This window comes from Glandiceps talaboti, chromosome 13 (genome assembly GCF_964340395.1).
Source record: "Glandiceps talaboti chromosome 13, keGlaTala1.1, whole genome shotgun sequence".
NCBI lineage: Eukaryota > Metazoa > Hemichordata > Enteropneusta > Spengelidae > Glandiceps > Glandiceps talaboti.
In genome coordinates this window covers 3231439-3258653 of record NC_135561.1, presented here as the reverse complement: position 1 = coordinate 3258653, position 27215 = coordinate 3231439, and the positions used below count along the sequence as shown (strand labels likewise).

Sequence of the window (27215 nt, the reverse complement as noted above, 5' to 3'; positions counted from 1 at the left end):
CAATGTTACTTCACTCATCTACATGTACCTTCTAAAATTTTCTTTAAATTTCCGAATTGGATACATTTTTTTTTTTTTTTTTTTTTTTTAAAGTTTCTTGAGTCTGCTTTCCTAGAGTTTCTTAGTCATTAACTTCCTAGTAGATGTACATATAATTAAATTATTGCTTTCAAAATAATTTGATAAAAAAAATATTCTGTTCTCTACTTCTCGGCACTGGTGTATCACTTTATCTTTACAAGTTCCTATTGAGTTATTTTTGGTGTACAGAAAGACACGAACTAGAAGTTCAAAATATTACTGGTAGTATCGCCATAGAAACCATCAAAATGGTAAAGCACATGTGATCTATACTAAGACTATAGTACTGGTACCATCATGTACATAATAAGAGTTTATTTCCTGTTTCTATCTGAATAATTACGTAATGGCAACGCACAATTTATTCTGTACTATTGATGTACATGTATGTGCACTCTTCATAGATTCACAAATTCATTCTGACTTAGGCAGATCTCTGGCCTCTACTCTGTGTCATAAGATTCCTGTGTACTACAGTCTCCGTGTTGCATCGATCATCTTGATGTGACTCGAGAATCTTTAACATATATTTTTAAAAAAACAACTTGCCTGGCTTGACTAAATCTATTCAGTGTTAAAAACTTTGAATGTCCAAAACAAAACATATTTTAGAAACCACAGAAAACATGCAAAATATGTACTATCATTTTTGTTGGGGAGAATATATCCAATTTAGAAATTTAAAGAAATTGTTAGAACTTAGAAGCTTGACGACTGAAGTAACATTTTTGATGTTGATTTTTATGCTAATAAGAGTCACATTATCTTCTAAACTAGAGTAAATATTAAACTGAAAATTCTTCAGTTGCAAAAAAAAATTATTGTCATCTAGACTCTTATGCTTGGGGTGGGGGTATTTTTGTACATATACTTCCGACGTATATATATCTTGTAGCAGAAGTATACTACATTGAATCATGGATGTATTATATTTAAGGATAGTACACCCATGAGGACATCTGAGCTATCCATATAGTATGCAACTTTTTGTCTAATAGTACACTAGTATTACTACTACACTATCTTATCAGTAATCAGTAGCAAATCTACCCTATCTATAGAATAGAATCTTTATTGCATCCGTTAAGAAAACTTCATTGGATTTTCTGCAATAAGTGTTTGGTGGTAAAACAAACTAATAAATGTATAAGCTAAATATCTTATATCTTTCACCTAATCCGTGATGTAATTTTAAGGATTTAGACTTCCGTTTATCCCCTCGTCCGTTGCTCCTCATTTGTGAAGACTTAAAATTATCCTACGAACCAACATTACGACATTACTCATTCTGAGGACTGTACTTTTAAAGAAGAAGAACATGTAACACCACAACCCAAATTTGTTCGTTTCATTTTCTCAATGAAGTCTTGAATTTGAAGACTTGATTATATATCCTACAGTCTTGTCGTGAACTTAATTATTTCGCTACAATTAATAATTCAAATCTTCATACACACTTACCTGACCTGCATATGGGTGAGTCTGACCGAAACACCATACAACTTACAGTTCGATCACAGTGTAGTGTATCTCGTTATCGTACTCGTCAAGTGACGGAAGAGAGAATTTGACGGCCGCTGTGTGGTGAAGCAAATATATGCACCGTACCGTTCAGTGATGACGTGCCAGTAGTCCTGCTACCGAATTTTTCAAATATGACGCTACTACTGATGGTGGGTCACGGTACTGCGATAACACTGAAGTATTGTTCACCATATTAAATTATATTGTTAATATTTGATTTGCAACCACTGCATAGCTTCTGTTATGAACGAACGTGATTCCGTTAAGATCGCATCTTCTGCCTTGTCATTCCAAGGTTGTTACCGTGGCATGCAATCACATAAGATATTCAAATATACGAGTTGTTCCAAACCGCAATACAACTTGTCAGTAATTCTTTATTCCACTATCAAGGCGAACTCACGTTCGTTTGTTTTGCAAAATGGCGGTCTTCAACAGGTGGCTTTTGACCTAAGGTTTAACTATTCTTTGGTAGGGGTGTTCATTTACCAATACACAAATTCTCAAAATGAATAGTGAACAAATTAAGCTTTATGTCTAAATAGTGGTACAATAAAGAACATTTAATGTAATGATACCTTTATTGTGCCAGTAGCTGAATGCAAAAATGCACTTTTATTACTAACCTCATCCCATCCCTGTGATTATAGAAATGAAATAAATGGACAGGCCAACAACTTTCTGACCTCGTTTGACCTTTCAAAGGTGCCCACACATGTACACGAGTCGATAATGTCCTATCCCGAATATTTGTGGTTTCTTTAAAAAAACGAAAAGGCTTTCGCAAATCGTAGAGTTTAAAATATTATTATTATTTCACCATATTACTAAGTATTCCAGGCAATTCCACAGTGGCCTATAAGCACAAGACAATAATAAATCGCCAGGATTTTTGACTGAAATATTAATACCAGGACAAAACTTAAATTTAACAGGATGAGACTTTGATCTTATTTTTGCAAAATAGTTATATCAAATAAAAAAATAAAATGTATATGATAAAGCTTCTTTTCAATGAGCAGATAACTCTATTTCATTCACTATCTAAAAATATTTGTTTGTTTTTATAATTCAAGTTTTTGATTTGGTATCGGTTTGCATTTATTTTTTTTTCCAACAAGAAAATTTGTCAGTTGTGAATGGCGTACTGATTATTTTTTTCACCACTCAGTAATTAGATCAACATTCTAACTTCTGTACAACAATCTTAAAAAGTAAAGTTTGCATCAATATATAATAATTTTTTTTAGGTATTTTCAGGTATTTGTTTTAACCAAAGCAAGTCAGACATGCTGTTGCTAAGGATGTGGTCATGGTTGAAGATTGTTGCTATGGGTGTGGATATGGTTGTAGATAGTCGAGCTATTTATTTTTGTATTTTGGCCCAAAACTCAGTTATGGTTGGTGTGGTCAAGGGTGTACTTATGATTGAAATGAAATGTTACAAGTCTTCTTCGTGGGTGGAGATGATTGTAGTGTTCGTAACTCATACATGTAAAGGAAACTCGATTAAGATTATACAGGATAGGGCATATTTAGTACTGCATCCAGACCCACAACTGTGTTATTAAAGATTGATGAACAGATAAAAGCTGAATGACATCCATGTTCAGGCATAGGCTAGCGCCCTCAATAACACAGTTGGCACTTATGCACAGCTAAGTCACTTACTAGTAATTGTTCAGGTCAGCAGAATACTGAGCACAAAGGTTTAGCAGCTAGACATGGGTACATGTGTATATATATATAATTATATAACATTACACAATTGTTCTTCAGTATTGCTCCAGATGCCTGATGAGTACCAGGTTTTGCAGTTTTCACCAATAGAGGGCGTAGTTCATTTTGAACGTGTATTGATGTGGATTCTCGCATGCTAGGACAAGTGTTACTTCTTGCCGAGATGAGAGGTATCCTGGTACCCAAACCTATAATACTTTTAGGTTATCAAATGACCATTTTGAGAAAAAGAATGTTGTCAAGTATCATTTCACTATTTAGTTCTTGTGTTAAATAATTGAATTGAAACACAAATATAACATGACCCAATCTGATTAAAATCTGATGTGGTGAAAGCAGCTAAATGCTTTATTTACCTCTAATTCCATCGTTTTGTGTTGTTTGTTTTTGTTCCGAGTGATTGCCACCTTCCCACAGAGATGTGACCATACAACATGTTGGTCAAAATATCTTGTTGCTGATCTCATTTTTTATCTTTTGGAGAATCTTGTGAGCAAAGTAGAGTTTTTGAAATTTTGTAAATGTGAAATGCAAGTGACATTTTTATTGGTTCTTGTATCGAAAAGGTTTGGTGGAAGGAGATAATTGTAGGTGTTGTTCAAGTGACTTTCTACAAAACCAATCACAATATTTACTCCTGCTTGGAAAGGACTCTACTATGGATATGGACTTTTCAGAAGGGGTACAAAATAAATTTGCATGTTAATGTGGCGACAAGCTGACTGACAAAGTTAGCAAGGGGGAGAACTTAATGTTTGTTATTTATGGCAATGGTAACTTTGTCATGGGTACCTTCTATACTAAATATTAAATGTTTATTTCAATTCAAAAGCATTATTTTGTTATATTGAAATACGATTTTGATGTTTGAAATGTCCACAAATATGACTACTCAAGAGTTGTAAATTAAGAAATATCCCAGGATGCAAATCAGTTATGGATTAAATACATTAATACTGCATGTGTTAAATGAGGACTATCCCAGGATGCAAATCAGCTATGGGTTAAATATTGTACTGCACGTGCTAATAAATTTGAAAACATTTTACACATGATCAGAATAAACACTTGTATACATAGTAGCCATTCATCTCTGAATGTAGATTCATACATCATGCATCAGGGTTCATACACCTAATAAAATGCAGAGACTGTCAAGAATATCCAGATCACCTTTGGTGTTGACCAGTGAAAGACATTTTGTCAACACACCTGCTTTTTAACAGGTACTTCTTAACTGTCTAACAACAGTCACAATCAAGTTTCTGGGAGTATTCTCAGTTTTTCAAGTTGTTTCCATGAGTACTCTGACATATCAAGACTTTCCCAGACCATACACACACCTGATTACACACAAATACGCACACACCCACACATACACACACACACACACACCCACCCACCCACACATACACACTAAGACAAAATACACATTTTTCTACTTGTCGAAGTCTTTTACTTGAAACATCACGATTTTATACATGACTGACAAAATGATGTGAAGTTCTAATTTATTTGCCCTTCTTGGCTCTGATCTTTCTTAGGTAAAATTCCAATTCTTTGCCTTCAAGGATGTACCCATCAGCCCTACCAACCTGACCTGGTCTGGATGATATACATGCTGCAAGACAAAACAGTTATTTTCAGAGTCAGTTCTCTTGCCTAAGATCAGTGTAAAGTATTAATACATTGAACAGTGAGTGAACTGACCATTTTCTGCCATATGATCAATGGAAGAGGGTAAACACTTTTTTTTTATTGTAAAGGTTGGGAGTGATTCTGTTCTTACAACTGATAGCCATAGTTTAATGCTATTGGAGTGTTGATATCGACTTGATGACATTACGCATCATCTTCTCGCATGACTTACTTCTATTGAAGACTGGAGGTTGGGTTTGTAGTAAACTGAACAAAGTAACCACTTACAACCACCTGTCAGTGTGTGATGGATTACTACTGACATGCACTGTTCACCCTTTCCCCAACAGATTTAGCTAGACTTTCAGTAGAATTTGGCAATATGACTATACGTGGAGAGCAAGATCATAGAAAACAAGCCTGTGCACATAGTTTCTAGACTAGTGTCTTCACTGCATGTTATATTACAAACAAAGGGTCACAACGTCACCATCGGCAGTCAGAGTAACTATGACATTGTAAAGTCTTCCTAGGCACTGCTATAGTGCAAAAACAGCACTGCAAATTGCCGTAAGAATAGAAATCAAAAAGACTTTCATCATTCTGCCAAGTATGTTTCCTTCAGTTACTTAAGAGAGAATATTATAAATGGTTCCCAAGACATGTATTGATGTGGAATATCTTTGAAAATGACTTTGGTACTCAAAAATGATAACAACAATGTTCCACTCTTGGTGCCAATATATTTTGACGCATTACTTATGGTGAGAATGAACAATTTAGATAACCAACTGCTGACAAAATATTAGTCCAAACTTATATTTTTCGAGTTATATGAAAAATACGGATTTGTTTTACTTTCTTCCCAGTTTTGGTTGAAGGATTTGACAATTTTCAAAAATTATTATGAATACTTTCCTGTTCAATTGCTAATGTGTGCTTTATATTTTGTTTTTTAAAGATAAAGCATGTAAAACAGTCGTGTTGAAGAATTGCTATAACTGAGTCAACTCTTCCACAAAAACTGAATGCTAATTTCTATATTTACCCACCTAGTACACGACCTGTGGCAAACTGCTCTGTAAGATGTGTATCTATTGGTGCTGTCTTCTTTCTCTCTTCAAACTTTTTCTGTGTTTTCTTTGAGCGCTTTTTATTTAGAACTTCTTCTTCTTGTTCAGTCTGCCAAGAGACACAACATAATATAACACAATGATACCTAAACATGAATCAACTATACACTATTTTAGGACAAGACAAATTTTGCAAGATGATTGAGATACATGACGTCAGTTTTCCTACAAAGTTTTGAACTCTCGGTAAGTAGCAGCGCAGTGTCGCAACCAAATGTAATAACACTTCTTTGATAGTCAAAAAAGATATAGCATTACGTAAATGGAGGCAAGGAAAAGATTACTGTTTTAAAAATTGGGTAAATTTACCAATTTAATTGTTTTCATTCATGCTAGTGGAATATCATAGTAGTACAGGGTAAGGTAGAAAAAAAAGGTACAAAAAATGGAAAATTTACCAATTTGGCTCCCTTCTTTCTTGCTAGTGGAAGACCATAGTGGGCTTCGTACCATTGTCTGAAGGGGGCAGAATCAATATGTACTATGCAGTTCTTGACAATTGTTTTGGTTCTCACCAACTCGTTGTTGCTGGCATTATACACCACATCAAGAAGACGAGTTTTGCGGGTTACAGCTGGGAAAAAAATACATAAAAAGTCAAGATATTTCATTTCACCAAAATGTTACTGAAATACAGAAAACACCACCATCCCATACAAGTCCTCGTACACATAACATTGGATTCTGTTCAAAGTCTCAGTTTCTACAACTGGTCAAACTAGAGTTATAAATGGACAAATGGACATTTTGTAAATTTTGTAAAAATGACTTGCGAAACACACATTAAATATTTTTTACAGGTACCTCTATGGGAAAGTTAAAGATCCCTTTTCTACCAAGGGGGTATTTCTTTGTACACTAATAATTACTAGTAGAGTACAAGAGATGTTGCCATGTTAAAATTCATATAGCGTTCCTTTCACAAATAACACAGGATAAGGTTCAATTTTAAAATCTGCAAGTAAACCCTCAGTACCTGTAACAACACTTTTTCTTGTTGAATATTTCGTATAATAACCAAATATTCAACTCTGAAGCATATTTCTTACATTGAATACTTTGCTTACCTTCTGAACCCCAGGACATGTTACCTTGGTCCAGACGTAGACCCCTGTATTTGATATTACCACCACGGCATCGTACTAAATGTATCCTCTTGGGACCAAGCTATACCAAAAACATTACAGACATAACACATATTAGCAATAGTAGTCATAAAATTTATAGATAAAGTCACCTGTGAATCAAGATACAAGGTCATTGATAGTCATAATTGTCGTTTTTGTTGCATCATTATATTGGTGAAAATCACACTTTTGCCTCAAAATATCTAGCAATACCTTATCCTTGCAAGATTTTGCAACATTTCATTCATACGAGTTGGTCAAATAATTTTGGGTACTTGATACCAGATGAGTTTCTGCTCACACCATGTTATCCTTCACCAGTGTACACTGACAATATTAGACATATCTTTGCTATTCCATTCATGTTTAGTAGAATAGCATGAGACACACAAAGAACTTGTGGCCATGACCGTCTGTACAATTCATTCAATTTGACTTCTGCATTTGGTAGTCTGATTTAGCCATGGTAACTGTTTCAGTTACAATTGTCTACTGATTTTCACTGGTCTAACAGACTACCATTAGAAATTTAGTAGTCTAGATGTGATGTTTAGTAGTCTCTATGCCCTGTACTACTGGTACTTTAGGAGTCCTAATATGCTACAGTCCAGTACAGTGCTGTACTGTATCATATCAACCAATCACTGAGCAGCCACCATGGCATGTCTTGCAGACTAAGAGAAGGCATAAACATCTGACAATCTAAAAGTACCTTGGTGTTAGCTGCTGGACGTCCAAGTTCAAACTTCCTCTTCTTTCTGATGGGTTTTCTTTTACCACCAGTTTTTCGTCGCTTATGCCAGTTGTCACGGGAGATACCTAGTTAGACAATGAAGAAATAAACATGTCAGTTAGAAAAAAACCTTTCATGTGAATAGAATATTAGGACATTGAGCTTTTTGTCAAGACTGAATGTTCTTATCAGTAGTGATTTTGCTAAGATCATGGGGTGGGGGTGAGATACTGTTCAAAGTAATGAAAAATCAGTTTCCCATTTTCAAATATAACATGCTATCATAATTTTGGTTGGGCACTCAAGTGCAGTGACAATATGGAAACCAAGTAGATATTATCTACTTACTACACTTGGCAAAAACACTGCTGAAAATGTTCGTGTATCAGCCAAATACGAAATGTAACCGAACAGATCCTTAGCAAATTCAATTTTGGCTGTGCAATTTGTTACAAAAATGATATAGTGAATCTGTGTGCTGTGAATGTGTGACTGCGTTTGGAGTCTTCATTGCATAGCACGTTCACGATATCCTAGTGGGCTCGTACTCGTACAACTTGGCACTCAGATCATAATGCACGACCAACCATAACATTACATCAAATACCCGAAACCGTGGTCAAACGATAGAGCATCGACGATGACCAAAAACATGAAAAGTACAGTTTTGACACCGTAGAATTTGAATTTATTGTCTCACTGACGATAGTGACATAAATACGGGTTTGCGGGTGGAGCTTACGGAGTTAAAAGAGAGCACTTGGTAACGTTTAAATCCAAGCATGTCAACGATGGCGAAGCTTGAAGATGTAAAACCATGACGCTCTGCCCTAACATAAAACATGATTATAAATATTTCGAAACGAAAATTATTCATTTAAATGTTCTGCCAGTATGGTATGCATATAAAAGATTCCACGGCAATCGTTTTTTTTAATGGATGATGGTAGGATGGTGTGGATTTTAGTGGATATTTTATTCTGCTCCCATTGCTTTCAACTCACCCATGATGGCGGTGACAGGAAAGAGGACGTTGAAAGGTATTGTGGGTAATAGAAGGTAATTTACAAACATATAAACAAAGGTCAGAGGTTATACGCTAGAAATGAGAAAATGGCAACTTTCGACAGGAAAGTTGAAAGCGACGTTAAGAAACTGATAAAAAGTTTAACAGGATTTGAGGTAAATTTTCTAATGACATTTTCAGTGTTTTTAACATCAAGCCCTAGTGACTTGATCATAATGTTCATGCCCAGGTCCATGTTGTGTGTCGAGTTTGGACGTGTTGCACGTCAACTGCTGGCGGGAAGTTCAACTTCTATCGTTTTCAATTAACTTTATGCTCTCACAAATTTGATTAAAATTAAAACGTTTATTCATCTTTTAGCAATGATCTTTCCCTGTGCGATTCAAGAACTAGAACATGATGCATTCATAGTTTGGTTGTTCAGCACGTACTCGGTAGTCTCCACGAGACTCTTGAGAGAGACACAGCCCGGGGCACACAACTCGCTGCTTGGTCTTTCCATGGTCATTTCCATCTTCCCTTATAGTATAATACCTCAATGGTCCTTCCATAGTCATTACATAGAGGTATAAAGTTCCCTCTAATTAACACTAATAGCATATTCCTCAACTGTCTGCCTTGTTAAAAATTAATGATTTCCAAAGGTTTAACTCAGATGCATTTATTCAACTGTTCAGCAGTGAGCTTTGAATTTGGTCGACAATCCTCATCAGAATGACAAATTCCATTGTCGTTACAGTTGACCTCTTAGTTTTCAAAAGTAATATGTACATGTATATGTAAACTATTGTATGGTCAATCTCACTTTTTACAATGCTTATATTTATATTTTTACTTCAGTTTTCATTTTGATTGTCTCATCACATTTTAGGAAAGCAGTGAGAACTTCCATGCATCGGTGGACTTTGCTTTATCAAATTTCCGTTTCCATAGATTCCTAGGTGTAAATAGTCACAAAATTGAAAGAACGCTACAAGGGTAAGTACAGTGATTCAGTTGATTGCAAAGCAGTGGCTATTCATTATAACTCTGAAAATATATGCTTCAAGAAGTCCAATACATCTCTGTTCCCTCACCCTAAGACATGTCTGAATTCTTGGAGTGCATATTTCCAGAGCTATGGCCATTCTAACTAAGGTTTACCTTCAGATGGTAATATCAGTAAAAATGTTTGCGTTTTACACAATTTACTGTAAATGTATGTATACAGCGTGAGCCAGCGTTCACTAGCTCTGTTTGATACAACCATGCAGAAACCAATAAGAATCTCAACTGTTCATACTACACTTGAAGATAGTAAGATTGATGAATACAGTTTCTTGTGACATTTTGACTAAACAAAATGAACTAACGTGCCACCATGCAGACTTCAAAACATTTTTTTTTGTAACTTGCCAAACGTTCCTTTGTACTTAGACTTATCCGCATTTTCCAATTAGCCCTCTAGTCACATTGTATTCATTTTCACATTTCTTGTAAATAGTAGTTTTTAGTGGTTACATTGTATTTCACTATTTCTCGTATCAAGTATTATGATTTAAGTAGTAGGTTGGATCATGGACACGACTAGGTATGCTTACCTATTTCCATGGTCCCCACCAGAGTTAATATATTTTATTAGCATTTTTTGTATTCATACTTTTGTCTTTTCTTTCGTTATTGTTTAACTTTGGTGAAATAAAAGATTCATTCATTCATTCATTCATTCATTCATTCATTCATTCATTCATTCATTCATTGACACCTGCATGTCTAGTTGTAATACACTTAAATGGTTTATTTCATTGAGACTTAATGTAGCAAGAAATTGTTATCTTGCTGTCTTAAAGTTTAGCATGTGATATTTCTTAGTGGTTTCTGCTTGTTTGTATCAAACAGAGCCAGTGAATGCTAAATTGCAATGGGCTGTACTTACCATTGAAAAGTATAACAAAAAGAAAAGCCATAGACATAGATCTGAAGACAAAAGCTACAACAAACTAGGTTACCTATCATACCCGTCACAAGGGAGTACAGCAATACAAATTATCAAAACAAATTTTCTTGCAGAGTTACTGACCATTAAATTTGCTGAAGCAGAGACAAACATTCTGAATAGTGTTATTTATGATGGCATCAGCCACTCATTCACCATTTTAAAATCACCACCACCACCACCACCACCACCACCACCACCACCACCACCACCAACAACAACAACAACAACAACAACAACAACAATGAATTCTTATTATCATTAAACAATGAGTTCAATCACCAGCAGTCAATTTAAACTGTCTCTGTTATTTACAAGTTGTTTTCCATATTTACAGAGTTCGTGAGAAGTTTTCCATCCATTCCCAGCCACAAAAACAAGAAGTATTTACAAAATTGATTGATAAGTTTTTGAATTCACCGTTATTAACTGGTCAGACATACACAAAGGTAACACTTTTAACTGCTTTGTCTATCAAACTCTCATTTCATAGTACAATATCTATTCTTAATCAACTGTGTATGTGTGTATTGCATGAAGAAAGAGTCAAGAGTATGGCTTTTAAGTCTCAGAATGCCATGCCTAGCCTCCTTGGCAAACAGCGCCCTCAAGTGGTGAACCTGTGAATCGTGTTACAGATGAAATACTTTGTGTAATACCTATTTCATGTGGACCATATAGATGTGTCTCTCCAATGTCTATCATTTCAGTGATGATTGTGAAGTATTTTTTTGTTATATTTTAAGAATTCACAGAAATGAAGTGAATGTTGTAACATTTTATTGTAAACATCTTGAGATGTAATTTTCATAACATAATAATAATCCAAAGGAAAGTGTGATTTATTCTGTGATGACATTTTGTCTATTTTCAGACTGATTCTCACTACGGATTGTTATCACTGCTACTAAATCTATCCAATTCTCCTGTCAATCATAAGTTTGAAGAGAAACCCAAACCAGCTGCACAAGGTAAGGGTATGGATAAAAACTTACACCAATATACAACTGCTGACATCAGACCATGGATGAATGAAACCTGTTACAGACAGGGAAAGTAAACAACTGAATTGGATTAATAATGCTCGGCACACAAATTTCCAGTTCCCCTGGCATTTCATGTACACATAAAGGGGTTTGTATCAAACCATAGTGTAATACAAGCCTCTGCTGTTCCAACATGCTGTTATTAATCCAATTTATTTGTTTACTTTCCCTGTTTGGAACAGACTCTGTTCATCCATGATCTGATGTTGGCAGTTGTAAAATTGAAAATTCCATAAGAGTGACATAGCAAAGACTGCTCTGCCTCAATAATATTACAAATGGGAGTTCACAATATTTAAACAATAATGTACGCCCTCCCAGCCCATAATGGACGAAAGCAAACTTTGAACGACATAATGGGTGAGGCGACAGCCGAGCCCATTATAGAGTGCAAAGTTTGCTTGAGTCCATTATGGACTGGGAGGACGTACATTATTGTTATTATTTTATAGTTTTGCCAATTCCAGTGAATTTGTAGACCGAGAAACGCAAAACAACGTATAATATACACAGTGCTGAACATCGTCTGCCATGTTCGGCCCGGAAGCTGAATACTAATCATAGCGACACACGTATGTACACGTACACACACATATACTCTCTGTGAACTGCTGTGAACACAAATTTGTTTCATGAATGCGTTGTATTTTTAAACAGTGGAAATGACAATCATAAGTAACAACATGCATTTCGAAAAAATACCTAGTCGTATGAAGAAACAGAACAAATAAGCTTGTATTGTTATGCTCGTTCCGGGGCCGCGATGCCCAATAACGGAGTACATTATCAGTAATAATGTACAGCGATGACGTCACAAAATTCACTGGAATTGGTAATGCTATAATATAATATGTAATAACTTTTCAACAAGAATGGTTATACATGTAATGAGGTATACATGTAAATACAAGTTAAAAGGACAGAGCAAAAATCCTGTTTTTATTTAAAACTTGGTGTTTCATCCTTGTTTGTTTTAGGGGGAAAAACGTGAATTTGATGTAAAATTGTGTGTTTCATCCCTGTTTCATTTTAGAAAAGAAAGATGAATTTGATTGGGCAAAGTATCTTTTAGAAGATGTAGAAATACCCAGTTTTGATGCATCATCAGATGAGGTAAGATAGTGAAGCTTACATTTTTGTTATTTTATTAATTACAATTATTGATATCTTATTGTGAACATAGGACACATACAAGTAGGAAAATATACAGATATAGAAATATTAATTGGATGATCAAAACACACAAAATTCATAAAAATATGCCAGTTAAAATGATTCAGTTGTTTACTGCAATTTTTTAGTGGCAAACAATTGACTGAATATTACAGAAAAAAATTGAATTAAAAACAGCTGAGTTGATTACTACAAATTCTTAGTCGAGAATTGACAAAAACTAAAATAATAGAACTTGAAAGTTTACAACTGTTGATGTGACATCATTGTTACAAAAATTCTTAGAAAATTGAAGTTGATTTTTATTGTAGTTTAAAGGGTTTATTTATGACCAATGATATCATTGATTAGGAATGGTCAGATGATGAGAGCACATTATCAAGAAAACCAACACATGATGTCAAAGTTAATGTCCACGAAAACCAGTCTGAACCAGATGATGCCAATGCAACCTTAGTTCCCAGTGTTTCTGTTGCACTGCATTCTGGGAAGGAATGGCTTGCCAAGAATGTGGTAGTTCAGTATTGGAAAGGACAACAAGAGAAGAATATATGGAGTGACTACCCTGCAAGCAATGTTTGTAGAGAATGGTAAGTGTACAAAACAAATCTCAAATAATAATAATAATAATAATAATAATAATGATGTTGATTTTATGTAGCACTTTCCCACTCTGTGTTCAAAGCACTTTACAATCATTACCCCTGGCATGGATCTATAGGGGTACAACAGCCCTTTTCTTCCTCAACTCCCTGGGGAGCATACAATCCATTACAGCCTGTATAAGATGCTGTGTGGACATTAACAAACTTTTACATATTTTTTCACTTTTTGCAATGTATTGAGATACATTAACAAACTTTTACATATTTTTTCACTTTTTGCAATGTATTGAGATACAAACACAGACTTGGTCAATGTTGTTTCACATTGATTTTTCAAGTAGGAAGCCATGATAAAATTATTTTATGAATTAAAAATCAAAAATAAATACCCAATCCTCATCCACATGGCCACTTTGAAATGTATGTATTACCTATACTAGGGAGAAGTATTGCTATGAAACACAGCCATTCTATCAGCCAGGAACCAAAGCAACTCTGACAGAGACTCAAGTTGTGAGAGAAACGATATGGTAAGTTGTTCTTATCTCAATCCTATACCTACATTTATATGTATTACAGTATTACCTAATAATTATCTTCATTGAACTGAGGATAATATAGGGCAGCTTAAGGGGTCCTGTCACTTTGAATAAAAAAATGGGTGATGAAAAAAAACAATTTATGTTTTGGGTATTTTCTCATAGCATGACAGAAAATACAGGACTGATTACCGGTAATAATGCTGATTTCTACTATTTTTACTCATACTGAGGATATTTCAAGCATCACAGATCTAGAGGTACAGATATGACTTGAAATAGAGTAGAACAACCAGGAGATAAATACTGTATTTCCTTTGCAAACATGTACAACCTTCTTTGTGTTGGTACAAGTTCTCGACATCAGTCTTGTGTTTCAAAGTTGAGAAGCATAGGTAGCAATAATTTGTGATGTAAAATGATTATACCACATGACTTGTCCTAGACCAATCAACAAACAGTGTAATATTGCTATATGTTACAATGTATCAATTTTGTGCCCTTCTAGGGTTCTGTGTGGTGCTACACACTGCCCATGACTTGACCAATCAACAGACAGTTTTACATTTTTACCGTCGTAGGGTTCTGTGTGGTGCTACACACTGCCCATAACTTGACCAATCAACAGATAGCTTGAGGTTGCTTTATGTTTTTACCATTGTAGGGTTCTGTGTGGTGCTACACACTGCCCATAACTTGACCAATCAACAGACAGCTTGAGATTTCTTTACGTTTTTACTATTGTAGGGTTCTGTGTGGTGCTACACAAAGTTTTGTGTACTGTCATAAAGGTGATAGAATTACATGTAATCCTGACATCCAAGTCTCTCACTTGACACCAGTAAGTAATTATTTAGTAGACATGATAGATTATTTTCAGTAGTGGTAAGCTAACGATGGTGCTTGGTCTGTAGATGTAGGTAATTTTCATGTCCCTACAAATGAAGAAACTGCAGTCATGTCAGTGAGAAATCTGATTAAAATCTGATGTGGTGAATACAGCTCTATTTCTTCAGATCTATCTAGATTTGAATGAATAAGAATTTCTATTATACAGGTTCAGATATGGGAAGGTGACAATCACTCCCAGAACAACAAAATTGAAAACAAACGACACTAAATGTAGGAAATAGAGGTAAATAAAGAAACGACACAACATCAGCAGATTGGTCAATGAGTAGTATTTAGTGGTGATCCTATTGTGGTTCTGACATTTTTGATGTTGACCTCAGTATATTACATCAGGCACTAACATTCACAGTCAGTTTGCAGACGCTTGTCATAGAGGGCAGGCTTTATGGAATGGTCACATGGTTGTTTAAAAAATGGCAACTATTTTGATCTGAAGTGATGTGGGTTTTTGCTGATAACAGAACTTCACACACCTGAAGAACACTGGGCACATAGCATTGCATTTGCACTCCAAATTTTCCATTAGTTTCCCAGCATGAAGCCTTTCTTCAGAATGTGGCAATACTTGAAACTAACTTTGTGTAGTGTTATGGATACAATGTGCTAATTAAGATGTTACATTTGTTGTATTTTTGATACAATGTGCTAAAGTGTTACTTTTGTTGTATTTTTCAGAATACCTTGTATAACCTTCTAAATTATTTTGCCCAATACGCTCAGATGTTGTATTCTTTGTATCAGTATGTACAAGATGGTATATGTCATTATCATCACCATAGTGACGACAGGATGTCACAAACTCTACAGGCATTTTTATCGTCATTGTCATGGTTTCTCCAAAAAGAGTTTCAGGCCTGTCTTTGTGTTATAGAAAAAGAGGTGATAAAACAAGGTGAGTGTCAGTGGGTTTCTATCCTTTAACTATAGTACGTGTAAAGGGGTGGGGTGGGGGGGGGGTGTATATGACTTTCCTGACGCTACATTTCTTGAAACCAAATTGCTTTACTAAACAGCGCCCTCTGTGACCATTCAGAAGAAAAACAACTGTCTCAATCTAAAACTTTAACCAGTACATACACTGTAATTTGATAAACTGAGAGCTATGAACCATAAACTCTCATTCTTGTTCACTCTATGATAGGTGGCGCTGTTTACATTAACCGTTAAGTTTATGCCATATAATATCCACCCAGCCATCCATTCCTTTGTGTCAGTCTTAGGTCTCCCCAAATTGTTTATCTTCAAAATGATTCCTTTTAGAGTTAGTTTTTAAAAACTATCAACAAGTAACAGCTTTGGTTACTAGTTTGAATTGCATACCATTGCTGAATTTGTAAGATTATCTACTACGCTATTTGTCTGTCCTGTATTATTTTTCTCCAATTTCTAGCAACTTGTGTATAACCAGTTACTATATGAAAAGTCATATGTGACCATGTCTTTCCACCCGGGGTAAATCTTGAGCAGAGAATGTGTATGTATGGTGAGTATGAGACGAAGTTCCACCTTTGACTTAATTTACCCACAGTGATCTCTCCCCTGGGGACTGTAGACAGTCAAAAGTGGTACTGCGTCTTGTGCTACCCCTGGACAGACATGGTGGTTATGTGGGTCACAGGAAGGGTGAGGTTGGGTAAAGGTGGCTAAATTAGACTTTTCGTGTAGTGAGTGATGAAATGTAATGAATGATAACAAAATACACATATACATTCTGAGTCAACCAATCTGCAGTATCTTGTGATATCATTTTCTGGAATATAATTTCTTTAACCTTTATTGTCTTGTAGATAAGAGTGTAACATTGACTGAATTAAAAGAGAGAATATCATGCCATCTAGATCAAATCTCTCTACTGTATGAGATCTATGATACTGGTATTGTCAGAAGTAACTCCAATGCTGCAGTCTTGTTGACAACCATGTATGATAAAATATTACTAATGCAGACCGATACAGTGGAGGAAATAGATAGATCTAAGGTATGTAGACATTATAGACCGGTACAGTGGAGGCACTTGATAGATCCAAAATAGGTAGATATTATAGACCAATAGTGTACAAGAAATAGATCGATAGTGGAGACAATATTCTGTATGGATTGTATACTCCACAGGGAGTTGGAGAAACAGAGAGGGCTGTTAGTCCAGTGTAGGTCTGCAATACCAAATTATCTAGACTCCAACAAGAAGTAGAGAGGAGGGTTGTGTTCTGTAATTAATATGTTGATGTAAACAGGTGAACAATGTATCTTATTATACATATTTTGATGTAAATAAAAATTGACATTTTAGACTACACCACTGTGTAACGATTTCATTGTTTGCTATCTCCATTAGGTATGTTTATTACTAGCTGTGTTTATGCAGACAACCAAACCATATCTATCAATTATAGATGGATGGATAAGTAATGGTACTCTAACTGACCCTGCTAATGAGTTTATTATATCAAGGTAAGGAAAGGTCTTGATGTATTGACAGCTTTGAGTTATTTCTTGGTATTCTAAGGAGCCTTGTTTTCATGAACACAATTGTGACATACTCTAGACACCCTAAGCAGGGTTAATTTAATTAGTTAGCCTTGTGAACATGAATACACTTCTTTAAAGAGCTTATATTCAATTCCGGGTCATTGACTAAACCCTTCCAATGTGTATCAAGCCAACTCAGATCAACAGTAGTATAGTGTAGTGTAGTGTAGTGTAGTGTAGTGTAGTGTAGTGTAGTGTAGTGTAGTGTAGTGTAGTGTAGTGTGTGGTATGGTAGCGTAGTGTAATGTAGTGTAGTGTAGTGTAGTATAGTGTAGTGTAGTGTAGTGTAGTGTAGTGTAGTGTAGTGTAGTCTAGTGTAGTCTAGTCTAGTGTAGTGTAGTGTAGTCTAGTGTAGTGTAGTCTAGTGTAGTCTAGTGTAGTCTAGTGTAGTGTAGTGTAGTCTAGTGTAGTGTAGTGTAGTGTAGTGTAGTGTAGTCTAGTGTAGTCTAGTGTAGTCTAGTGTAGTGTAGTCTAGTCTAGTCTAGTGTAGTCTAGTGTAGTCTAGTGTAGTGTAGTGTAGTGTAGTGTAGTCTAGTGTAGTCTAGTGTAGTCTAGTGTAGTCTAGTGTAGTCTAGTGTAGTCTAGTGTAGTGTAGTGTAGTGTAGTGTAGTGTAGTGTAGTGTAGTCTAGTGTAGTGTAGTGTAGTGTAGTGTAGTGTAGTGTAGTGTAGTGTAGTGTAGTCTAGTGTAGTGTAGTGTAGTGTAGTGTAGTGTAGTGTAGTGTAGTGTAGTGTAGAATTGGAAAGTTTTAAATAGTGTCACTAAAAGTAGAATGAAAACTAAAAAGTATATTTTTTGTCTTTTTAGAAATCAAGATATTAAGACTAATAGTAGCAACTTCTGGGAGAAAGGTTACACCATACAGATTCTGAATTCAAATGAAAAAGGAGAGACTGTGAGTGAGGAAAAACCAGCTGGTCAGTTATTAGCAGACCAACAAGTACCTCCATCTAAAGTTGGTATTCCAGGATTTCTGGAACCTATCTTGTATAAGATTATCCTGGGTGGAAAATCCATGGATTTGTTGGAAAGTTTGCAAAGAATGACGGATAAAAGACTTCAGATATATCAAGGTAAGTGATATGATAAAACATTCTGCTTCACAAAAATTACATCATAACATCTGATTTGTATTAAGTTTAAGTGTATCATTTGCAGATAGAACTCCACTCTTTGTTACTCTATTAACTTTTCCAGATGATAGAACTCCACTATTTGATATTTTGTTCACTCTTCCAGATGATAGAACTCCACTATTTGATACTTTGTTTACTTTTCCAGACGATAGAATTTCACTCTTTGATAGTTTTGTTACATCTTTGAACAAACTATGGGGATTAAAGTCACCTGTATCATCAGAATCAAATGACTCAGCTGATGAAATAGAGACAAACCTATCAACAAGTCTAGTGGAGAGAACTAACACCAGTCAACTGCTACAACAGAATGCACAACTACAAACTAAACACCAGACTACAAAGTCCAAAAGGTATTTCAACTCATATGCTCAGCCTTCTTAGCTGTAATTGATATGATATGATATATGATATGATATGATATGATGTGATATATGATATATATGATATGATGTGATATGATATGATATATGATATATATGATATGATATGATGTGATATATGATATATATGATATGATATGATGTGATATATGATATATATGATATGATATGATATGATGTGATATATGATATATATGATGTGATATATGATATGATATATGATATATATGATAAGATATGATAAAAGGTATGACAAATGATTTATGTTTAAAATTTGTTCACAGCTATAGACTTTTTAGAGTTATAATAACTTTTCATGATAATCAGATCAGATCATATAGAGAGATCCTGTGGGACAACACAATAAGGCAGTGTTAGAAATGTTATACTTTGTATTTAAAAACTACAATGTTAGCATCCTCTACTACATATGTAATCTTTGCATTGCTTTCATTTAGGTACCCCTATAGGCTTTAGAGACCCTAGTGAGGGCTTGATTACAATCCTATATAGGGCAACCCAGTGAAAGATCTGTCAATAAACATTACTTTAAGGTTAACAAGGTTTTTAAATAGCAGGTGTATCAATCAATCAGTCAATCAATCAATCAATCAGTCAATCAATCAATCAATCAATCAATCAATCAATCTATCTATCTATCGTTTATTCAGTACTGGTGGCCACCAACCAAAAAGTACAAGCCTAAAATATACAAAAAATGAATGGATCACTAGAAAATAACAATTTAAAAAAAAGAAAAAGAATAGCAGGTGTATGTTGACTGAATCCTTTTTCAGTTCATTTCATTTCATCCAGGCTTCACAGATTTTAAAACTACTCAAACTGTTCAACATCTTTTAATTGTAAAATCAAAAGTCTACAGCTGGAATCTCTCGTCAAACAACAAAAAGTATGGATGGAAACTATACCCCATTCATTTGAATGTTTATCTCCATTTACAGGTGTGTGTTGGATGACATGTATCAGAACCTACTATCAGCGTTTCAAGAAAGACCATTAGATATTCAACTAGCTATGTATCGATGTCTATATCCACACATTGATACCAAGTGTACCAGGACTTCTACACTGTTAGTAGAAGTACTCAAATCTCAGTATGAACTCCTGGACTATCTAGCTGCTGTCAGGGTAAGTGTGTACCTGGACTTCTACACTGTTAGTAGAAGTACTCAAATCTCAGTATGAACTCCTGGACTATCTAGCTGCTGTCAGGGTAAGTGTGTACCTGGACTTCTACACTGTTAGTAGAAGTACTCAAATCTCAGTATGAACTCCTGGACTACCTAGCTGCTGTCAGGGTAAGTGTGTACCTGGACTTCTACACTGTTAGTAGAAGTACTCAAATCTCTGTATGAACTCCTGGATTACCTAGCTGCTGTCTGTTTAAGACTTATATCTTATATTGAAGTATTCCTAGTTGCACACATTATTCTAACTATGGAAGTTAAGTGAATATATTAAGTCATGTCCATCAACTTTGAGAGCTTATTTCATAACTAAATTGTACTATAGATCTCTAGTAGATTTTATCTTCCCAACACTACATGTAATGTTAATTCCATATTTCACCTGTAGTGGTTCTTTCTGATGGAAGCTGGTGACACTATGTATGATTTTTATGTTGATGTCTTTGAGAAGTTACGACTACAGGAACATTGGCAAGATAATACATATCTAAACCTAACACTGCAAGATGCCCTACAAGGACATCATGCTACACATATGGATAGGTATGGACTGCAATTATCACTAGTGGGTGCTCTATAATAATGACAAACATTTTATTTGTTTGTCAAATGATAAAATTTATCGTGTGAGTTCATCACATAGTAAGGGATAGGGGAATACCAAATTGTGGTGGGTCACAGAAATTGCTGTATGTCAGTGATGTGTCAAATTGATTTCAAAGGACACACTGACTGTAAGTTATCACATAGTATGGGATATGGAAATATCATATCTTGGTATGTCTGAACATAGACCCTGTCTATGGTCTGAAGCAGTGTGCCCTCAAGTGATAGCCAAATTTTGTTGTTGTGAGTCAAAATGATAAAAACTGGCATTTCTTGTGAGTCACCACATAGTAAGAGATAGGGGAACACCAAATTTTGGTGAGTCACTAGAAATTGTGTGCATCAGTGGCGCGTCAAATTGGCTTAGAGGTCACACTAGTCTGAAGACATTGCTGTGTATATCAGTGATGTGTTAACTTGACATAGAGGGCGCACTGATTGTATTCAATCTTTCCCTAGTATAAAATAGCTATGTCCAGATATTTAATTAATCAGCGACCTCTTTTGTTTGCAATTTTTTTATCTTGAAAAATATATTGTGATAATTCTAAAAATCATCTCGTTGCAACTTTACATCTTTTAACTTGTTGATTTACACGGACTGTAATGTGATGCAGATAAACAAATAAATATATAATTATTATTATATTTGTACATTTCTATTTTATTTCAGATTGAAAGTGAGTGTAGAAGCCGTGCCCAAGACAAGTAGACTACCTATAAATGCATTAGATGGATTAACTTTACATTACAAGGTAATGTGAACTATAGAGATTAAGATTATATAGTAAAACCAGTCATTTATGAGGCATGGGACAGGAGGTATATCAAGCAGTGAACTCATATATTTTAAGATGCCATAACCTATCACCTGTAATTTTACGACCCAATCCATGTTCTAAACACTGTCTATGGATGATACAATCATTTGCTACTACTAGGGGCATTAAATTAATATGTGACAAAATCTTCATTCAGTTTATGGTATCAGTGCCTACTTATATACCTGGGTCAACCAAGGGAATGCCTAACCCCCCACCCCCACCCCCTCCTGTAGGTACCATGGCCTGTAGATGTACGGTAGTATTGAACTCCAAGTCTCAACCCATCTACAACGATTCTAACATTGTGTTCTTGACCTTCATAGGTACCATGGCCTGTAGATTTAGTATTGAACTCCAAGTCTCAACCCATCTACAATGATTCTAACATTGTGTTCTTGACCTTCCTAGGTACCATGGCCTGTAGATTTAGTATTGAACTCCAAGTCTCAACCCATCTACAATGATTCTAACATTGTGTTCTTGACCTTCATAGGTACCATGACCTGTAGATTTAGTATTGAACTCCAAGTCTCAACCCATCTACAATGATTCTAACATTGTGTTCTTGACCTTCATAGGTACCATGGCCTGTAGATTTAGTATTGAACTCCAAGTCTCAACCCATCTACAATGATTCTAACATTGTGTTCTTGACCTTCATAGGTACCATGGCCTGTAGATTTAGTATTGAACTCCAAGTCTCAACCCATCTACAATGATTCTAACATTGTGTTCTTGACCTTCCTAGGTACCATGGCCTGTAGATTTAGTATTGAACTCCAAGTCTTAACCCATCTACAATGATTCTAACATTGTGTTCTTGACCTTCATAGGTACCATGGCCTGTAGATTTAGTATTGAACTCCAAGTCTCAACCCATCTACAATGATTCTAACATTGTGTTCTTGACCTTCCTAGGTACCATGGCCTGTAGATTTAGTATTGAACTCCAAGTCTTAACCCATCTACAATGATTCTAACATTGTGTTCTTGACCTTCCTAGGTACCATGGCCTGTAGATTTAGTATTGAACTCCAAGTCTCAACCCATCTACAATGATTCTAACATTGTGTTCTTGACCTTCATAGGTACCATGGCCTGTAGATTTAGTATTGAACTCCAAGTCTCAACCCATCTACAATGATTCTAACATTGTGTTCTTGACCTTCCTAGGTACCATGGCCTGTGGATTTAGTATTGAACTCCAAGTCTCAACCCATCTATAATGATTCTAACATTGTGTTCTTGACCTTCCTAGGTACCATGGCCTGTAGATGTATGGTAGTATTGAACTCCAAGTCTCAACCCATCTACAATGATTCTAACATTGTGTTCTTGACCTTCATAGGTACCATGGCCTGTGGATTTAGTATTGAACTCCAAGTCTCAACCCATCTATAATGATTCTAACATTGTGTTCTTGACCTTCCTAGGTACCATGGCCTGTGGATCTGGTATTGAACTCCAAGTCTCAGCGTATCTATAATGATATCTTTCGTTTGTTATTACAAGTCAAGAGAGCCAAGTATTGCTTAGATCAACTTAGATTTACAGGTAGGTATGTTGTAGTGATGAACCTTTGTTGCCATGGTAACACACATGTCTCCTCCAATGAAGTGCTTACTGTGTTTACAAAAATGAGGCAAAGGAGTAAGGAAGGGAAGTTACAACTAAAATCACGAAGCCATTTAATTTGCAAGTTTTGAGCAAGTGTGACATGTTTTTAGAGTTGTCCCAGATTATAGAAATAGGATTAAAGTTGTGACCATGGACACGAACTGCATAACAGTTTTGTACGAAGACTTGCTTTTCATAAATTACATTGTGAACATTTTCATAAACTCTCTCACCAATCCTCAGGAGCATCGCTATTAGCTGTTTTGTATGTACCAATATCTACTGAATTATTGTACTAGAATATCCTTGTACTGTGGATCCTCATCGGCTACATAGGGCTAATCATTTGTTGACGTGTTACTGTGACTCTGTATTATTGCAATGCATTGCAGTAACTTGTCAACAAATGATTAGGCCTGTGCAGTTGATGAGGGCCCACTGTACAATTATCCAGTAGATATTAGTACATACAAAACAGCCCTTTTAGCAATGCGATGTTCCAAGGACTGTGAACGAGTCTAACATTTTCATCAATCAGTACACTGTGTAGTACATTATTACTTCCTGACAAGCTGCTACTAACCAATTATTATGACTTTATCATCTAATTTGTACAGATCTGACAAGTCATACAGCATTGATGTACAATGTACAACACCGTGTTCACCTGTTACGAGTACGACTTATGTATTTTGTCAATTTACTACATAACTACATCATGACTAGGGTAAGTGTACACCCTCCAAACGTTGGTGGCGCTCTTTCCTAATCACTTCACAGCTGCATCCACTATGAGGTGATTCACTACATAGCTTGAATCTTAAGTTTGTTTAATTTTTCTAATAATTTTCTAATATTAAATAAGAGTGAAAGAAATTGATAGTTAAGTGTGCCTCAGTAGGTACAATAATGTGAGCACCTTTTAAATATACTGTAAAAACTATGCCTAAACATGTATAAACTCAGCTTGTGCCCCTTTAACTCTCTGTCTGCATAGTTTGTTTTTTAATCTTGTTAAAGTGGCCATATGGATGAGAATTTGATATTTATTTTGGATTTTTATTTGATAAAACAGCTTCACCATGTTTTTCTACTTGAAAAAATAATGTGAAATAACTTATACCAAGTCCATGTTCACATCTCAATAAACGGCAAAACATTAAACAATGTGTAAAATGTTTGTTATTGTATGTACAATAACAAACTTTTTACACTTTGTGCACCTTTTTGCAATGTATTGAGTTATGAACATGGACTTGGTATATGTTATTTCACATTATTTTTTCAAGTAGAAAAACATGGTGAAGCTGTTTTATCAAATAAAAATCCAAAATAAATACCAAATTCTCATCCATATGGCCACTTTAACACCAGAATTGTTCATTATCTATTGTTCTTAGATTTGATCTATTGTGTAAATCTGAATGGACATGACAATAATGCCTTCAATTCTGTAACATTTCAGATACTACACAGTACAGGGTTAGAATTTCAACACCAACTAACGACTGCAAGTGATCTCAACCAATTACTTGAAATCCACACCAAGTATATGAAAAATATCTATGAACGTTGTCTGTTAAATGAAAGGATGGGCTACGTCAGAGAAGCTATCATTAAAGTCTTAAATCTGACCTTGAACTTTCAGAAGAGATGGGATGCTGGTATTAATACTATTAGGTAAGTTGAACAGCTTTGGTGAGAAATGCTGGGAGTTTGTCTGATTGCTGGAACTTATATATTTGGGGCTGCTGCAGAGAATGGGATTTGCATAACAGGAAATGCCCTGCGTGTATACCGAATGTACAATTCAAACTGAAAATATCAAGTTTGCATACATGATCATGTCTGTAAAAGTGCAAGGGTTAAGGGTCAAGGTTCACCTTCAGGTTATATGTATTCGAGGCTTCCTGTCTCATATTAATCTTTGGATAAATTGTTGCAATATTTCTTGACTTGCAGTGACCAGAGTTTAGACAACATGGAAGAAGAATTCAAGAAATGTAATAGTTTCCTGGCTAAACTGTTCTCTAATGCCGTCAAGAGAGGTGCTTTTCCACACAGTAAGTATTGTATTGATAACAAATTGGCACAGTACTTTGTGTATCAAGGAAGTATGGAAACGTGTATTACATGTACATTTCATAGTTTGATAAGAGTAGTTTTATGGCATCTACATGTACAGGAAATGCCAGGGGAACTTTTGTCAATTCTAGCCTGTCATTGGTTGTATCAAATTGTAAATACTAGAGTGTGCTCATAGACCATAGACCCTAGGGTCTATGCATAGACCAAGGTAATTCAAAAGTTAATTTATTGGGGTAATTAACTGTAAAACTGTTTTTCTCTTTCAGTGGAGTTGCTTGCACAGTCCTTACAGAATACGGTTGATAATGAAATATTTTCAACTCTGAAATAACATCGTTGTGTGATTGCTATACATAATTGATGACTTCAGCCTAGAAGTAAAATCACCTTTGACCAAAATTGTTCATCAGCATGGTTGATCAATGAATTTCAAAGGTTATAACACACTATAGCAGTTTTAAGTTTTAGCAGTAAGCTTTCAGTGGTCTGTCTGTTTTGTTTAACCTGTGATGTATTTAAATGTCTTCTAGAATGAGATGATTGCATCACTGTGGTTAAAAAGATAACATCATTGTACACCAGTCATGTCATGTTTGTATCACAGTCAAATATGTCTTCCATAGCAACAACCATGTATAATAAATGAATGTAATGGACTTCTTCCAAACTTTGTACATAGCATTTACATTACATTACATTACGTTACGTTACATTAGATTACATTACATTACATTACATTACATTACATTACATTGCATTACGTTACGTTACGTTACGTTACATTACATTACATTATATCACATTACATCACATTTGCCAGTCAGAATTTCATTTGAATCAAAATGGAGCCAAAGTTATTAGGAGATCAGTGACTGGTATGTCAATCACCAGATACTCAAAAATATTGTAATTTTTATTTGAGCACAAATCACTGCTTTTGTCATGACTTCTTTGCAAAATGTTGTTTTATATCAGATATTTGATTACTTGTACCAAATATTAAATGTGATTAATAATATTATCAAAAAACTGAAGTGTTTAGAAAAAGTTTTGTAATTTATATTTTGTGCACTGCCTTGAAATAAGCTGAATGGAGTATAGATGATATGTGTCACTTTTATATGTACTGCACATATGTGTACATAGTTTACAAAATGAATACTGAAGATTTCATCTTAGCAATGTATCAAGATCAGTGAGACTGATGACAAGGTTTCATGTTGAGATAGACACAATAAAGATAACACACAAACATCCCATACAGTGTATGTTGTATATTTTATCATATTTGTATTTGTTTTTTGAAGTATTCAATTTAACTTTTGCTCCAAACACAACTTGAAAATTTTACCTGAAATTTTCGACTGCACACTGCAGTCTTTGTCAACATATTGACCCACTATTCAGTACACGTGACCTTATGGACACCTGAGCCAAATAAGGGGTCTTTTTGTATTTGTTTTTGTTGTCATTATTTGGGAATAACATGTCTTCATTTAGTTTATTATCGTTCTTAATGCCATTCCACTATTGATATACACCATGAATAGTTGCCTCTTACCACTTGTCTGT

At 35.1% G+C, this 27215-nt stretch overlaps 2 protein-coding genes across 3 annotated transcripts in view; one reads left to right on the top strand and one right to left on the bottom strand.

Moving 5' to 3' along the window:
* Window positions 1–4778: 4778 nt before the first annotated feature.
* LOC144444508 (small ribosomal subunit protein eS8-like) overlaps window positions 4779–27215 on the bottom strand; it is a 141621-nt gene continuing 119184 nt past the window's right edge. The window contains exons 1-6 of one of the 2 annotated variants that reach the window (XM_078133946.1): window positions 8981–9017; window positions 7956–8062; window positions 7184–7283; window positions 6515–6690; window positions 6036–6165; window positions 4779–4966 (exon numbers count right to left, since the gene is read on the bottom strand). In XM_078133946.1, coding sequence (XP_077990072.1) covers window positions 4857–4966; window positions 6036–6165; window positions 6515–6690; window positions 7184–7283; window positions 7956–8062; window positions 8981–8984 — 627 coding nt within the window. In that variant the 5' untranslated portion in view covers window positions 8985–9017 and the 3' untranslated portion in view covers window positions 4779–4856. Of the gene's footprint in view, window positions 4967–6035; window positions 6166–6514; window positions 6691–7183; window positions 7284–7955; window positions 8064–8980; window positions 9018–27215 lie in introns of those variants that run through there. The other variant, XM_078133944.1, reaches the window with a different exon arrangement.
* Window positions 9090–26035, top strand: LOC144445125 (gamma-tubulin complex component 5-like). Its single transcript, XM_078134679.1, has 21 exons — window positions 9090–9158; window positions 9875–9981; window positions 11316–11427; window positions 11853–11955; window positions 13067–13137; window positions 13549–13787; window positions 14243–14332; window positions 15089–15182; window positions 15929–16145; window positions 17041–17231; window positions 17589–17704; window positions 18589–18858; window positions 19070–19270; window positions 20263–20449; window positions 20897–21051; window positions 21788–21869; window positions 23372–23492; window positions 24173–24282; window positions 25021–25235; window positions 25518–25618; window positions 25910–26035. Exons 1-21 carry the CDS (start codon window positions 9090–9092, stop codon window positions 25972–25974), a joined length of 2916 nt encoding a protein of 971 aa, XP_077990805.1. The 3' UTR covers window positions 25975–26035.